General features: G+C 48.3%; 1 protein-coding gene across 1 annotated transcript; it reads left to right on the top strand.

The window, feature by feature from the left end:
- The first annotated feature begins 261 nt into the window (after positions 1-261).
- LOC100845872 (primary amine oxidase) lies at positions 262-6,135 on the top strand. The gene is made up of 5 exons (XM_003581446.4): positions 262-1,691; positions 3,727-3,840; positions 4,835-5,284; positions 5,382-5,479; positions 5,577-6,135. The coding sequence occupies exons 1-5, from the start codon at positions 381-383 to the stop codon at positions 5,791-5,793; spliced, it is 2,190 nt and encodes a 729-aa protein (XP_003581494.1). The 5' UTR covers positions 262-380; the 3' UTR covers positions 5,794-6,135.
- Positions 6,136-16,832: the final 10,697 nt, after the last annotated feature.

Raw genomic sequence — 16,832 nt, forward strand, 5'->3', positions numbered from 1 at the left:
TATGCCACACGTAGACAAAGTGCCGGTCGATGCCGCTCAAGCTTTCATGGAGTCATGGCATGAGTATGACGATACAAAATTGACAAAGACTGGTGAAGATAATTTGAACCCAACGATGACGATACTTGGGCCTGCCGCCTTGGCCAAGCAAGAATAAGAATCTAAACATCTTTTCGAAAAAGCCCAGGAAGAATCTTGGATTTCACACATACAACCACGCTCCTCTTAAAAAAAACAGTAGCAGCCTGACATCATTTCTCACTGGCGTTAAGCCGTACATAAGATCCCTCGATCACTGAGCTTAGCTCACACAGCACTCACTCAGCACGGCCAAAACAAGAACAGAGGCACGTCCTGAGCACGGAGCACCTCTAGCTCCAATGGATCACTCGACCTCCCTCCTCCGGCTCACCTTCTTCCTCCTCGGCGCGTCTCTCCTCGTCCTCGTCGTCCGCTCCGCCTTCCGCCTGCCCATCGACGCATCCCTCTTCGACGACGCCGCCGGCAGCTGCACCCGCTTCTCCCCATGGGCCTGCCGCCAACAACCATCGAAGCCATCAAAGCCACCTTCCCACGACCACAACTCCGACGTGCCGCGCCACCCGCTAGACCCGCTCACGGTCACCGAAATCAACCTCGCCGCCGCGCTCCTCCGCGCCCACCCGCCCTTCTCCGAGTCCCCATCCTCCCTCATCATCCACTCCCTCGCCCTCGACGAGCCCGAGAAGCCCCTCGTCCGCGCCTGGCAAAAGGCCAACAAAGCTGGCCTCAACACGCCGCTCCCCGCGCGCCGTGTCGTGGCCGTGGTCCGCTTCCATGGCGAGTCCCACGTGCTCTCCATCGACCTTGGCCCCAACGGCGCCATCGAGGCTCTCCCCGTCCCGGCGTCCGGGTACCCGACGATGACCATGGACGAGCAGGTGGCGCTCTGCGCCGCGCCGTTCGCGGACCCGGCCTTCAACGCCTCCATCGCGCGCCGCGGGGTCCGGATAACCGATGTCGCGTGCCTGCCGATTTCCTCCGGCTGGTACGGGCCCGACGAGGAAGGCCGGCGGGTGATCAAGGTGCAGTGCTTCTCCATGGAAGGCACGGCCAACTTCTACATGCGGCCCATCGAAGGGCTCACGCTCGTCCTCGACATGGACACCCGGGAAGTCGTGCACATCTCCGACCGCGGCGCCGGCATCCCTGTCCCCGACGCCAAGAACACCGACTACAGAGTGCACGCCGGAACCGGTGACGATGCAAAGAAGAAGAAGCGTGGAGCGGCACAACAGGCTTCAATGGAGGAGCTTGGATTCGAGGTGAAAGGGCACAAGGTGAAGTGGGGCGGATGGGAGATGCACGTGAAGGCGGACGCTAGGGCGGGGATGGTGGTGTCCATGGCGGAAGTGCAAGGGCGGGAGGTCATGTACAAGGGCATGGCGTCCGAGCTCTTCGTCCCCTACATGGATCCCACCGAGGCTTGGTACTTCAAGACGTACATGGACGCCGGCGAGTACGGCTTCGGGCTGCAGGCCATGCCGCTCGTGCCGCTCAACGACTGCCCGAGGAACGCGGCGTACTTGGACGGCGTCTTCGTCGCCGGCGACGGGAAGCCCTACGTCAAGGAGAACATCATCTGCGTCTTCGAGCGCTACGCCGGCGACGTCGCCTGGCGACACTCCGAGGGGCCCATCTCCGGCATGGACGTAAGTGCAACTGATGACTCTACTCTGATCTCTGCTCTGCTACCTTTGTTTTGTTGTTGTTTGGTGGTTTGTGTTTCACACGTACACGTCTACGCGTCGGGGTATCCATGATGATGCTGACACAAGCAGGTCCGCGCCGGCCGCTCAAGAGCTTCATTTGGAGACTTTTGTGGTCACGGTTTGACAACCTACAATGAGATTACTCTCACTCGTCCCAAGTAAGATTGGTGTAATACAAAGAGCAAAAATATACCCCCTCTTTCTGCATATACATACGTACAAAGCCAATAACATAATTTTCTTTATCAACTTTCAAGCAAACAATATTCGATAGTTAGCTTATGTTATATCATCATAAGCTATTGTCACATACCACACGAATTTACCTAGATCAGCATGCAACTATTCCGGAATCTACCAGCCACCTTAGCAATCCTAACATCCCTAAACAGAATTATGTTCCTACAGGTTGAGATTAGACGGGATTACAAAAATTAAGGTGCTAATTTTAGGGAATAGAAGATCCGCGTTCTATCTAGACTTCGTCTACAAGTTGAAGGTTGTAGATAGACTTTACACAAAGGAAATTCAATACAGATCGATACTGTCACTGGGTGTTGACCTTGTATGTACGAAAAAAGGTATCGGTTTTGCTATTTCTAAGATGATTGAGAAAATAACTATTCCTAAGTCGATGCTAATAACCGTCTGGTCAGATAACTATTTTTAAGTTGATAGAGAAATAGACACTCCCTATTGTTTAGGCGAGGGCCTCATCCCTCATGCTAGGCTACACAAACACACCTCACACCGCAAATTAGAAATTCATGTTGGGCGAACACAGGATGAAAACTATAATAGGGAAATGCATGATTCTAGATAATTAAACTCTAGATTAGATAAGGTGTCACAAAATTATAGACTAGGACAGGAACATATCACAAAATTACAAATTACTACATCTGTTCCTAAATAGTCCTAAGTCAAACTTTTTCAAGTTTGACCAAGTTTACAGAAATCTACCAACATTTATAACTCAAAGTTAGTTTTATTTAATCCATCATTATATATTTTTTCATAGTACTCCACATATTTGATATTGTGGATCTTAGTAGATTTTTTTATAAACTTGAAGAAGTTTGACTTAAGACAAAACTTGAAATTCGTATATTTAGAAATGGAGGGAGTAGAAAAGGAACCAATCTTATGACAACACTATTCTACATGGGTGTTTTATTTAGGCGCAGACGACACATCCGAGTTAAAAATAGATGGCCGGCCATTCGTCAACAAAGCGACACATCAAGAGTGAGATAGTTCATTTTTATTTTCTTGTTGTTTCTGCTAGCTTTCCCGTCGTTAGAATTTTCCTGCTGATACAACGTCACCCACGACGTGCGAGGAGACGAGTGCAATCATTTAAGCTAAGCTACTCGGGAGTTTTTGTCTCCTTGCCAAAGGTGACAACGACCAAAAGGTAATTAAAAATAGATTGAGAGGGAAGTTTCAGCATTATTGGTTGAACTTCTCAGCCTCAACTGAAGGAACTTCCAACAATAGTTGTTATAGCTAAGAAAGGAGAATCTTTGATTCCTGGACGAAAGAATCCTGGCCTCCCAAGTTGTTTTGTGTTGTTTCATCGAATCTTATAAAATAAGAGAAAAGGGCTGGACACTAACTACACTGCCCATTCGTCGATCACCATCATTCTGTCAATTTCACATGATAAATTAAGCAAATCAGCACGGCAAATGAGTATTATTCAGATAATTTGCTCATGTCGTCGGAGCTTAATTGGAAGCAGCTATACGCAAGCTAGGGTAGGGTCCGCACCCATAGTGGATGGATACTGACCGGCTTGGCTACGCATATCAATTGGAAGTGGAAATAGCCACCATCTGTGTTTAATTGACATCACATCTGTTGCTTTTCGTTTTGCTCTACGTCTGTGGTGAGGTACGCGATTCACTGATTGCTTTTGATCGAATGGATGATATTTACTTTGTTGTGTGGATGGATGGATGGATGTGTGCAGATAAGGGAGTCGCGGGCGAAGGTGACGTTGGTGGCGCGGATGGCTGCGTCGGTTGCCAATTACGACTACATCATGGACTGGGAGTTCCAAATGGACGGCCTCATACGCATCAAGGTACGCCGTGCCACCATCTGTGGTCTCCTTTCCTATCCTGATGAGCTTGAAAACGTGCAAGTTTTGTAAAAAAATAATTATTTCATGCCCTGCACCAAACAATGTTCTTAACAGTGACGAAACGCAAAGTAGAGTAGCGGACCATGACTTTTCCATCAACTGGCTGCCATCGACACATCACGAAAAGATCCACTGAATTTGTTCGCGGGCGGCAAGTAGATTCACAATAGACAAAAGATGGATTAGACTTCTTAGTGGAGCTCATAGAGTATCTAACTTAGATTGGACCCCTCGTCTCCAGGGGCGAAGCTAGAGGAAAAAAAAAGACCAGGTGCACAATATGTCTTGTTGTATGCAAATGGACCGAGCCGATGCTTGTTGGGTTGTTTACACCGTGAATTTTCAGGCCACGGTGCACTTTTCTTGATCTAGCCTGGTGCACATTGTAACCTTTTGTCTAATTGCTTGTAAATTTCGTTTGGAACCTGATGGGAGAGACCATGTAGCTCCGCCCTGCTCTTCTCGAGCTAGATGTACCCCTTGTCCTTGCAACTAGAGTAAATTTCGCAGAACCATAGATTTTGGGGCTATGTTTTCAAATAGACACAAGTTTAAGGGTTTTGCAACAGTTGCCGGCATGTTTTGGGGTAATTTTTTTCACTCTACACAATAGTAATTAAGAAGCCAGTTTATCGTCGGCAAGATATTCAATCATGCCATAACTATTTGAAAAATGTACCAATAGATTCGTATTCGAAAAAAGTTTTGGTTGTCTTACTATTGTAACATATAATTGAAAAACTATTATTATTAGTTTAACCGATTGTGATATTTCAATCATAGAAGTAGTGACGGGAGCGGCAGTTTTACTGTTTTAGAAACGCCGATACACCGCTACAGTGCTAGGAATATAGGTTACTCGCAGTTTGATTAATGTACCATGTTTTGTCTCGAATGATGCATATAAATGATGTTGCTTTAATGACCATTTCAGGTTGGCCTTAGCGGGATCCTGATGGTGAAGGGCACGCCCTACTCCCACATGAACCAGGTCCGACGGAACGAGGAGATGTATGGCACCCTGCTCTCCGAGAACGTCATCGGCGTTATCCACGACCACTACGTCACCTTCCGCCTCGACATGGACGTCGACGGCGCCGACAACTCTTTCGTCAAGGTGGAGATGGCCCGCCATAACACTGCTCCGGGCGAGTCCCCTCGGAAGAGCTACCTCAAGGCCACCCGACACGTCGCGAGCACAGAGAAGGATGCTCAGGTCCGTTTGAAACTTTACGAGCCGTCAGAGTTCCACCTCGTTAACCCGACGAAGAAGACACGTGTGGGGAACCCGGTAGGCTATAAGATCGTCCCAGGCGGCACTGCCGCCAGCTTGCTGGCCCCCGACGACCCGGCACAAAAGAGGGGTGCATTCACAAACAATCAGGTGAATTAAAGCTTACGCATAATTCGGATTTAGGTTTGGAGACAAGTTTCAGCCAGGCATGGGCTTACTAAGTCGTGATTTGGTTTTTGTGGGACAGATTTGGGTCACGCCGTACAACAAAAGCGAGGAATGGGCTGGTGGCCTGTTTGTATACCAGAGCAAAGGGGAGGACACGCTGGCTACATGGTCGGAGAGGTACATATCTGCATGTACTTTCAGTTCTTCATGAATATATCCCAATCGTGTGAATGGTCGGATCATTGATGTACCTGATCACTGCGGGGATGCACAGGGACCGTCCGATCGAGAACAAGGACCTGGTGGTGTGGTACACGCTGGGGTTCCACCACGTCCCGTGCCAGGAGGACTTCCCCATCATGCCCACCGTCTCGGCCAGCTTCGACCTCAAGCCAGTCAACTTCTTCGAGAGCAACCCTATCCTGAAGCAACGGCCTGTCAAGGAAAACGATCTGCCCGTCTGCGCTGCAGCCTCTGCCGCTGCAGCCTGAGGCCGTCGATGACGATGAAGTTATATCCATATATGGTAATTGTTCATGCATGCGCGTCCATTTATGAATGAACAGCGCAAAGTTCCTTACCGTTGTACTGTACTTCAAATTATAAGGAAGTGGTGCGTCGGTCGTCTGGGGAGCTCATTCGTGAAGGCGTTGGTTAAACTAGTATTGGCTGTTTAGTAGCTGTAGTTTGGAATGTTGGTTCTTCCTGTTGATCTGTTCTGACGTTGGCTGTGTTTGTTGGTGGTTGTTTTGCTTTTATCACAGGTATCCCTAGCGGGATCTTGTTTCGGCTTTCTAATAAAGTTGGGCCCAAAAAGCTTTTTATCGATAAAAGGACATAATGGATGTCCATACTCATTTGCTACTAGTAGAACTCTCAAAGTCAAGTCACCAAGCACTCTTCCATGCGTATCCACTGGCTCATGCACACAATTTTCCTAGAGCCCTACAAGAAACCGGTTTTGCTATATCTAAAAAAAATACAGAAACAATGCCGGCGAGCTGTGTACCAAAGGACACAAAATTACAGAGCATGTGTTAAGTGTATGGAAGACACAACATGTGTTTTTTATGGGTATGTCTATGTCTCAAGCGTCCGACTTTTCAGTAAAAGGATAAAATCTACTACCTCCGTCTCATAATTCTTGTCTCAAATTTGCCCAAAAATGAATGTATCTATTCCTAAAAGGTGTCTAGATATATGTAATATTTCGACAAGAATTATGGAACGGAGGGAGTAGTTGATTTTATCAGGGCATTTTGACGCCGTCCCTACTTTCTCCTCTCCATCATTCGTCACGAATTGTAAAATACGATTCAGATCCAATGGGTGAGCAATCAACTTGTTCCTAACTAAAAATCAGGCAACTCGGATATAAGGAAACCCTTGTTTGAAAACAAAAATCTATATGAAGAATCATTAACCATTGTAAACAACTTACTACCTCCGTCCAACAATATAAGGTGTATTAGTTTTCCTTTGACCAATGCTTTGACCTCAAATTACTCTATTAATATCTAATTATATGACATAGATTCATATCCATTATATTTCTACTCAAATATATTTGCTTATGGATATGATTTTGATCACATTAGTCACATATTCATGAAGTAATTTGTGGTCAAATGTTTGGTCAACCGAACCCTAATATCCTCGTATTGTTGGACGGAGAGAGTATCTTTCAGTCAGACCTTTTGTTTTCATCCGTGTGGCTAAGGATATTATCGATGGTGGGTTTGGCAGAGTAGCGGCTAAGGGTACTGTTATTGGCACATGTTGAACATGTTTCTTTAATTTGAGTGGACATCTATTATATTATTAAAACAAAAGAGAGGAAGCCACGACGTTTGTTCACATAGGCAAAATAAATCTTCGTTGTTGATCATATTGGTGTGTCTAATTTGAATGTCTCGGACTTAAAAGGAAATACGAAAGACGCGTGCTCCATGTGAAACGGGTCGTATGCGAGTGGGACGACCCTATCGGAAGCAGAGCGGGTACGCGATACGTTCTGTCATGCTGACATCATCAAGCCAATGCGTGTCATCGTTGTTTGAACTAGATGATACGCAGCATCGGTGAAGAAAAATACTTAAAGTATAATACTTTAATTGTTGTTGGTATTTATAACCGGCCTGCACTTCTAAAAATTTAATGGAGAAATTTAGTAAAAATTATACAGCACGTAAAATCAATCGATGAGAGAAAACTCAGAAAAGCATCATGCCCGTTCAAGGCACCAATGATGTCGCCATCGTCCGAGCAAGTTCCGGCCAAGATTAACGAAGATAACCGAATTTCGTCTTGTATAGTCACAGTTCGGGATGCAGGTTGGATGATTTCTTCATCCGAGAGAAATGATGTACGGAGTATTAGGATATTTATTTCTATTTAGATATACTAGTATAATGTCCATGCGTTGCTACGGTCACTTAGAATGCGTTTGGTTTGCCGTGAAGCAAAAGTGGGTAGAGATAGCCATTGAAGGCGTGTATAAAGATATTTCTTTTCTGTGTTTGGTTGTCTAACCTGGATGAGCTGGATTGTGGTAACATTTGTGTGCCAAAATGAGATTACCTTCTCCATATAATGATAATGGTTAAAATTCTTTAAGATCTAATACAACATTGATATGCGTATATAACCAGAAACATAAGTCACCATTATTACCAACATAAACAAAAGAGGAGAAGGGGGAGGGGTCGGTACGAACAGAGAAAGATAGAAATAGAGACAGAGAGAGACGGAGAACGACAGAGAAGGGAAGTGGAGGAGGCACGCGCGGTCGGTGCAGGACCAGCTGCTCGACGATGGGGTGCACCGAGGAAACGCCTCTCGTGGGTCTACAGCCACCGCCCCCTCACCCAGCTCCTCTGTTGGTTGCCTCGTGCGGGAGGGAGCAGCGCCGACGGTGGGAGGGAGCGGCGCCCGAGCGGCAGAGAAGAGCAGCACCGACGGCAAGAGGGAGCGGCGCCAGCGGAGCAGATGGGAGACATGTCGGCGGCGGGACGTAGCGTGGCATGCGCGACAGAGCAGAGCAGCGCCGAAGTAGGGGGGATAAATGCCGGTGGCGGGCGGAGGGAAGGTAGGAGGAGAGGGAGGGGGACGACGGCCACAAGAGGTCGGGAGGAAGAGGAATTGAGGCACATCGGTATTGGGGTCGGGGAGAGATCTGGGAAAGGAGATGCATATTTGCAGAATAGCCAATATAATTTGGACCGCGGGTTGAATTATCCAAACTTGAAGGGGACAAATTGCAAAGTTCACGGACGGACGACGACGAAGTAAGGGTTCCTCCCTTTATTATTTTGGTAGAAAAGATAAAAACTCTGACGTCGTCAAGCCTACCATACTAGTCGATCTGATCTTAATATACTACGTATGTGTTCACAACATTGTTTAAATAAAATGCATTATTGGCTATATGTTTTAATACTGTTATACTGGTAAAATTCGTAAGAGTGGACATAATGCCATCATGTTCGGTTACATAGGCTAAATAATCTTCATTATCAAACATTATGGTCCAACTTATATCGGTCAGAACTAAAAATATAAAAAAATAAAGAATAAATAAGTGTCGGGGGAATGACCCCGTGTAGGGTCATGACGACACATATTGGTCGGGTTAGTGAGAGCTAAGCTGACGTAAGCGAGCGCATCGGATTTGCTAAGCCGAGTTTTTAACAGGCCGGCATACCAAGAGTATGCCGGCATCTTTATCCTTGTTATAGTAAAATAAAACCCTTATATGGGCCGGGCCGTAAATCCTACGTGGCAACTAGTAAGTTAACATTTCCCAAGCATGAGTCAAGACGCCCACGTGGCGCGGTCAATCCTACGTGGCAAAGGAAGACCAGTCAACAAGTCAAGCCTCTCATGCCATGGTCAAAAGGTCAAATGTGTTAGAGTAGGGGGCAAGAAATGTGTGAGGAGGGGGCCCCTAGTCCGCGGTGTACCATGAACCAAGCTTCCCTTTTCTCACATGGTGCACACAAAAGCTATGGACCAAAAGAGCTACTTTAACATTTCGCCCCCACTTTTCTCTCTCTCAAGGGTAGCCATGGTCTTTTGTCATGGACCCCTAAGCTATAAATACCCCCCATGGGAACATGTACCATTCACTCTCACTTGAATAAACTCAAGGGGAGAGGGCTAGAGTGCTTCCTCTAAGGTTCGCTCTCGCGCGCTGCTCTCGACTGAAAGTCGATCGGCCTCGAGGAAGCCTTCTAGGGGACTCTAGTTTCGAGGCCCCGAGCTGGCCTTGGTTGGCTCGGGCTCGAAAGAGAAGGGGTTGGGTTAGAGTTCCGAGGGTATCCTAACCTCGATACTTGGAAAGACGCGTTCGGTCCAAGTACGAGGCGGCCCCGACGAACCTCTTGCTGAAAGGTGTCTTGGGAAGATACGTTCGGTTCAAGCCCTTGGCTAACAACCCCCTCGAAGCTTTTCCTAACATAAAATTAAGTCGCACCCGCAGGGTTGACCGAATCTATTAAAAAAATATCGACGTGTCAACTTGTCCATGTGTATGACGACCTTCGCTATAAGGTCGGCATACACGCCCTACTTTTATACCCGCACTTGTGCCATCAAGCATTGGCACCCCTTACTCTAATTGTTGTCGAGAACAACAACAGTGGCGCCGACCCTGGGGAACCCTCGCCGCAATTGAAGATCTAATGGCCCTAACTTGCTGCGAAGTCTACATGGTTGCAAACGAAGAAAGCAAGTGCCTCGGGGGCTCCCGAGGAAGAAGGAACCCTCATCAATCCGGACATCGCCACAAGCATGGTCGCCACGACGGAAGTCGCGGTCGCCCCTCCGCTACCGGCCGTCCCGGAAGGAACTGAGGTACTCGAAACCGTCGTAGGCGGTCCCTCGACCCTCACGAACGTAGTGGCAAGGATTGGCAAGCTGCGTACGATTGCCGCCCTTGCAGGGGATACGGAACTCGGCATGCCTCGCTCGATGGGCTTCGCGCCACCTTCCCTACAGCCGGTAGTGAACCTGCCCTCGGAACCTACAAGAGGAAACAATGTGGCATCGGGAGGATCCGCGCCAGAAAACCAAGGAGTCCCGGCCTACGACCCCTCCAACCCGGGATTACCTCCACTGGCGCTCGCCTCAATCGCCCAAGGAGCTCCTTAGTATCATCCTTATTGGGGGCTTCCGCCGCAAGGCGCTCTCCAAGTCGCACACACTCAATCTCAACCTCGCTTTGCAAGTGCCCCGCAAGCGCCCCTTGCTCCTCTTATCGGGGTCAAACAACGCGACCACCAGGTACCACCTCAAGCTGCGCCTCGCGGGGAACGAGACCCCAGCGTGCATGGAAACGAGCAAGTGGCGGAAATCGGAGCCCGTGCCGGTGGCGAAAGGAATTCCCGTCGACGCTCCGACCCTCTAAGAAAACGCCGAGATCATTCTCCAAGCGACCCCTCTAGCGACGAAAGCGACGAGGGAGGACCTCGCCACCGAAGGAACCGAAAGAATCGGCCGACTTGCAACCCGCTCACGCAGGAGATCCAAGACGCGCCTTTTCCACCAAGGTTCAAGCCACCCACAATACGGCCGTACGACGGGGAGTCAAATCCTCTTCAATTCTCAGATGTCTACTCCACAGCGATATGGGCCGCCGGGGGAGGTCCCGTCGAGATGTGCAACCTCTTTCCGCTCGCGCTCACCGGAATGGCACAAACTTGGTTTTATAACCTGCGGAAGAACTCCGTGCACTCGCGGGAACGCCTCCAAGAGGTCTTCATCGCCAACTTTCAAGGCAACTTCAAAGAGCCCGTGCAGGCTCACAAGCTATACGTCGTGAAACAAAAGCCGGGGGAATCCCTTCGAAGCTTCTTCGATCGCTTTGCGAAGGTACGGAGCCAAATCGCCAACCCGCCGTCGACCACCGTGATCGACGCTTGCATGCAAGGTTTTCTCCAAGGAGAAGTGAATCGGGCCCTAAGTCCTAACCCACCAAAGACGACCGAGGAGTTCTATCGAATCTTGCAAGGATATGCCTGGGGCGAAGAAGGGGACATCGCCAAAAAGGACGCGCCGCACGCCACTTCTGAAGGAGCTCCCTCGTCCGACAAACCCCCTGCGCCTACTTCGTCTTCCAAGAAGAAGAGGAGGTGGGGGAAAAAGGCCCCTGGCGACCAAGCCCGGAAGATCTTCGCCATCGAAGGACAAGCACCATCCCAAAAGACTTGGCAACCCAAGAAGCCACCTCGCCCCGCCGAGGGGGGAATTGGGAGATGCCTCATCCACAAATTGGCAAGCCACAGCACCGAAGAGTGCAACAATCTCATCGCAGCTCGTGAAGAGTTCTAGGCACGAATGCAAGCCCGGCGCAAGGATGAGAAGACAGCCGAGGCTCCACGCCCCGCCAACGTCCTTATCGCTGACCCAGCACCCAAGGAGGATAACCTCCCTTTCCAGGAACCCGCACATCACGTCGGAGTGATACTCGGGGGCTCCGCCACGGGACGGGGATCAAAGCGACAACGCAAGGAGTATGCTCGCGAAGTCAATGTCATGGGAACCTTCACCCCGACACCACCACCCAAGTGGGCGAGCGTGCCAATTGCCTTCACCGAAGAAGACACCAAGGGGATACGCTTCCCACATGATGACGCCCTCTTTGTGACGGAGATTGTTGCCAATTGTGAGCTCAAGAAGATTCTTGTGGATGGCGGAAGCTCTGCCTGTCCTATATCTGAGCACATTAAAGAAGCTGATGGAGCCAAAGGGGGGATACAAGAACGGCTCGCTTCAGCCATCCCTTTGTCCCCTCACTGGTTTCGTGCTGGGGATCTGGTTGATCACCCAAATAAAATAAACCAAGTCATGTCACATGTTGCATTGCATCATAGCATATCTTATTTTGTCGTGATGTGAATTGTGTGTTTATGTATGTGTATGTTTGTTTGTTCGTATAATTTGCTCGGAGAGCGAACCTTGTGAGTGTGACGAGTGTTTGAACTCCAACTGCTACCAAGGCAAGTTTACTTTGATCATTATCCTATTATTATTGTTTTAAAAAAAAATATTTATGCATTAGTGTTGCTTGTAGAAATGCATGGATAGGATTATTACTCGTACTTATGCTAGCTATGATTTGACCTACTAGCGATAGGGTTACATTTGCCATGAATCCTCCACCAATAGCCACCGTGATTAGTGTTGCTTAGCCATGCTATGTTAGTATACGTGGGAGAGAATCTCAATCACCGTGAAATGATGATGTGGAGTGATTTTGGAAACTTGGCAAAACAACCCTAATGAACCATCCTGGGTGGACTGCTTTGAGATTTTGAGATGTTATGCGATGCCAGGTCCATTTCTATGGGTCCCTCTGAGTCGAGTCTCCGTGGATTCGGAGATGGATCGTCCATGGACGTCTCCCCGTGGATTCAGGGAGCGCTTGCGTCGCAAATGTGGAATGCCGCCTGGGGTATCAGAGACTGGACTAGTTTCCTGTTTAGTAGCTTCCAGTACAACCACAAGCTAAATGGGCTCTGGCTGGATGGAGTAAGAAATATGAACCCAGATCCGAGGGATTGTATTGAGGTAGTTGTGTAGGTGGGAGCGCGGGTCCCTCAGGTGGTCTGGGGGAATATGTTCTGAAAATTCTTGAAGTCGATGCCGTTGCTACTCTACTCTGAGGACAGCAAGGGATTAACACCTCTCGAGAGTGTCAAACTAAGTACTTAGCCGTGTCCCCGGTTACGGACAATTATGAGCAACTAGATTTGGGGGCTGTAAGTAAGGTCTCACTCATTCCAATTTCTAAATAAAATGAATGGTTTGAACTTGGGTTTAGGAGCATTGATGTATCTACTCGATGTCCTTAGATTAATAGGAGCATCGGTGTTTCTACCCGGTGTCCATTAGTTAACAATATTGTAACATTCAATTGTAGTAAGATAAATTATGTTTTGCTACTACGCCAAAAAGCCTGAACCCCAATACACCTCAATTGCATATACTTGTTAGGTTTGTTATAACTTCCAGCTGAACTGGCCAATACATTCAATGTATTGATCACGTAGTGGCTGCAATTAATAATGCAGGTGAATCTGACGAAGAGTGAGGTTCGTCGATGTTCTTTGGGTCATGTGCTTACATTCCAACATGCTCTCTCCTTTGGGAGTAGTAGTGACCCATTTACTCCACCTTTTTCCGCTGCCGTTTGTGAAATAATATTTTATTATCTTGAAACTCTCTTTGTTATGCTAACCCAAGGGGTTATGCAGGTTTGTAGGTACAATTAAATTCTGGATGATGCAATGTAACAAAGTACTTTGACCTTTGTATCTTGGTATTACATCTTGAAACTGTGTGTGCTAGTGAGTCGATCCAGGGACTAGCACAATAAGCACAGAGATCGAACCCTGTACGGGGGCGGTCGCTTCAGATGGTATCATAACAATGTGTTGCCTGTAGGAACGTGACCCTAGCTTGGATTAGGATAAGACCAAACCTTAGGATTATTTCTTATCCCTATCTGTTCTTTATATATATATATATATATATATATATATATATATATATATTTTATTCCTTATCCCTATTCATCTAAATCATTGCATTTATATCTTACATATGCATGACATGGTTGTTGATTTATTTTACATATACACAAAATACTATGTCTTATACCACAGATGCATGTTTCTTTTATTATACCACATATGCATGTTTATTTTATTATACCACTGATGCATATTTGTTTTCTTATACCATCGACCACTATAATCATGTTGCCATGTTATCCACGTATTTTTATGAATTCAATTTTATTTAGCAATTCCACCATTTATATTAATTTTTATCACCTTATTCCCACTCTACTATCTTTTATTTTATTTTACTTACATCCGACCATTTGATCATGTTACTGATACTCTCTTACCTTTCCTTCTTGTTTTCTATAGATGGGAAGCCCAACACCTTTTGGCAATGTGCTGCCATTTACCAGAGTCTACTACCCCTCCATGGACGACGAGCAGTTGTTCAGTGTCCCTTTGGCGGCACTGTGTGTGTCTCTTGACCTGCCACCACCCAGGTTCAGAGGCCGAGTCGAGCCCGCCGTGCCAGAAGGATGGCAGCCACGGTGGGAGATTGAGGCGAAGATCCGCGGGCGTGAGATCGCGCCTGCTACTCCGGATATCACCTTCATCGACCGCTACCCCACCTTCAAGCAAGGCCTTCAGTTTGCCATGCAGTGCGCCTTCGCGCGGGTGTGCCGGGACTATCGGCACGAGTTTCCCGAGGACTCCCCTTTCTGTCTCTTTGGAAGGCGGAACCATGCATGCTCGGCCGTGGCAACAACCAATGACGAGGATGCAACCCCGGTGACGACCCACTTCGAGAACATGGAGGCAAACACAGTGGACTTGGAGTCTTGCCTCGAGCACGAGATGACCAGGGCTGACATAGCCGAGGAGCAGGTCGGTAATCTAATGGGAGAGAAGACCTAGTGGCAAGAGGACAAGACATTATTGCAGAACACTGCCCTCAACATGGAAGGAGTCATTGATCAGTTGCTCTATGAGAGGGACCAAGCTTGCTACTACCGTGAGAAGTTCAAGACGTTCCTCGAAGCCACCGCCGCAACCGAACCCGCAGATGCGAGAGATCAACCCCGCTATTACAACGAGCAGTTTAAGGCTTTCACCGAAGCTGAAGCCGCCGCCGTAGCCGCCGCTGAAGTAGCACCCGCAGCCGAGCCAGCTGCCGCACCAGCGCCAGACCAGGCCCCACCTCCGCCGCAGGATCAGGAGGTGGTACCTTAGGAGGAGGGAGTGCCGACCAAGGAGGAGGTGCCCCAGGAGGTCCCATCGTGAACAAGTGTGATTTGCTATATTTTCCAAAACTTTTTTATGAATGACCGAGTGTATGATTGAAATATGCTTGAGTTAATATCTTGTTTTGGGGGTTTAGTTATCCTTAGCTCTATTCTATCTGTTTCCTCATCTATGCTACCCTAAACAGATGCCTCCGAAATGCCAGAACCCCACCAACAATGCCGAGGCTAACAACGCCGAAGCGGAAGGAAATACTGCAACCATACAACAACTGTTGGCCGCCCAGACCCAATTCTTCCAGCCGATTACTCAGCAACTGGCCAACAACAACAACGCCAACCACCAACAGAATCCGAACAACAACCAGCAACACCACCCTCCACAAGTGGATATGCTGACCAGGTTCTTGCGTTTGCGTCCACCCACTTTCTCCAGCTCACCTGAGCCAATTGTGGCGGACGACTGGCTCCGCTCAGTTAACAAGAACTTGGTGACAATCAATTGCACCGAGGAAGAGAAGGTGAGATTTGCAGCTCACCTATTGGAAGGACCAGCTGCATCCTGGTGGGAGAACTACCAGATCACCACCCCCATCGAGCATGTCACCTGGGATATGTTCCAAGAAGCTTTCCGCACCGCCCATATCTCAGCGGGGGTGCTCAATTTGAAGAAGAAAGAATTTCTGCGGCTCAGGCAGGGAAGCCGCACAGTGGTCGAGTTCATGGACCAGTTCAACAGCCTCGCCCGCTATGCGCCGGATGAGGTGAACATGGATGCTAAGCGCCGAGAGAGATTCTTGGATGCGCTGAACGGTGAACTTTCCGTTCAGTTAGCAGTTGCATACACTCCCACCTACCAATCGCTAATTGACAAGGCGATTGTGTTGGAGAACAAGCTCCATCAAATGGAGAACCGCAAGAGGAGACTCCACCAGGGAGGCTCTCACGCGGGCCACATCAGAAACCACGCACCACCCAGGACGGCAGTGGTAGTTCGTCTGTGCACAGGGCCGGGGGCCACAACGACAGGCGCAGTGGAGGGTATGGCCATCAGAACCGCCATGCCGACAATAGCAGCAACAAGCACCAACACCAGCAACAGCAGCAACGCCCGAGGATCCACAACGGGAACGGTAACCACAACGGAAGTGGGAACCAGAATGGAAATGGAAAGGGCCACACCAACGACAATGGCGCCGGACAGAAGCGTAACCCTGGCAGGGACATGAGCCAGGTGGAGTGCTTCAAGTGCCACAAGATGGGGCACTACTCCAACGACTGCCCGGAAAGAATGGGAGGGAATGCGGTTAAACCAAACCCATTCCAGAAGGGCAACGTGAACCACATCGACGTGGAAGAGATCACCGAGGAGTAAGGTATAGTCATCGGTACCTTTAGCATTAATTCTTTTAAAGCTTTAGTACTGTTTGATACCGGTGCATCTCATTCATTCATATCAAGAGGATTTGTGCATCAAAATGGATTACCTGTTAGCATACTAGACAACCCCATGAAGGTAAATTCACTAGGGGGAGAATTGATAGCCGCCTATGACAGCCGTGGGCTAAGTTTGGAAATAGGGAAACACACATTCCTCACGGACCTAATAATAATAGGGTCCAAGGGATTGGATGTCATCCTAGGAATGGATTGGTTGGCCAAGTACGAGGGACTCATAGATTGTGTCAGAAGAACCATCACCCTCACCACCCCAGAGAATAA

Source organism: Brachypodium distachyon, chromosome 5 (genome assembly GCF_000005505.3).
Source record: "Brachypodium distachyon strain Bd21 chromosome 5, Brachypodium_distachyon_v3.0, whole genome shotgun sequence".
Lineage (NCBI taxonomy): Eukaryota > Viridiplantae > Streptophyta > Magnoliopsida > Poales > Poaceae > Brachypodium > Brachypodium distachyon.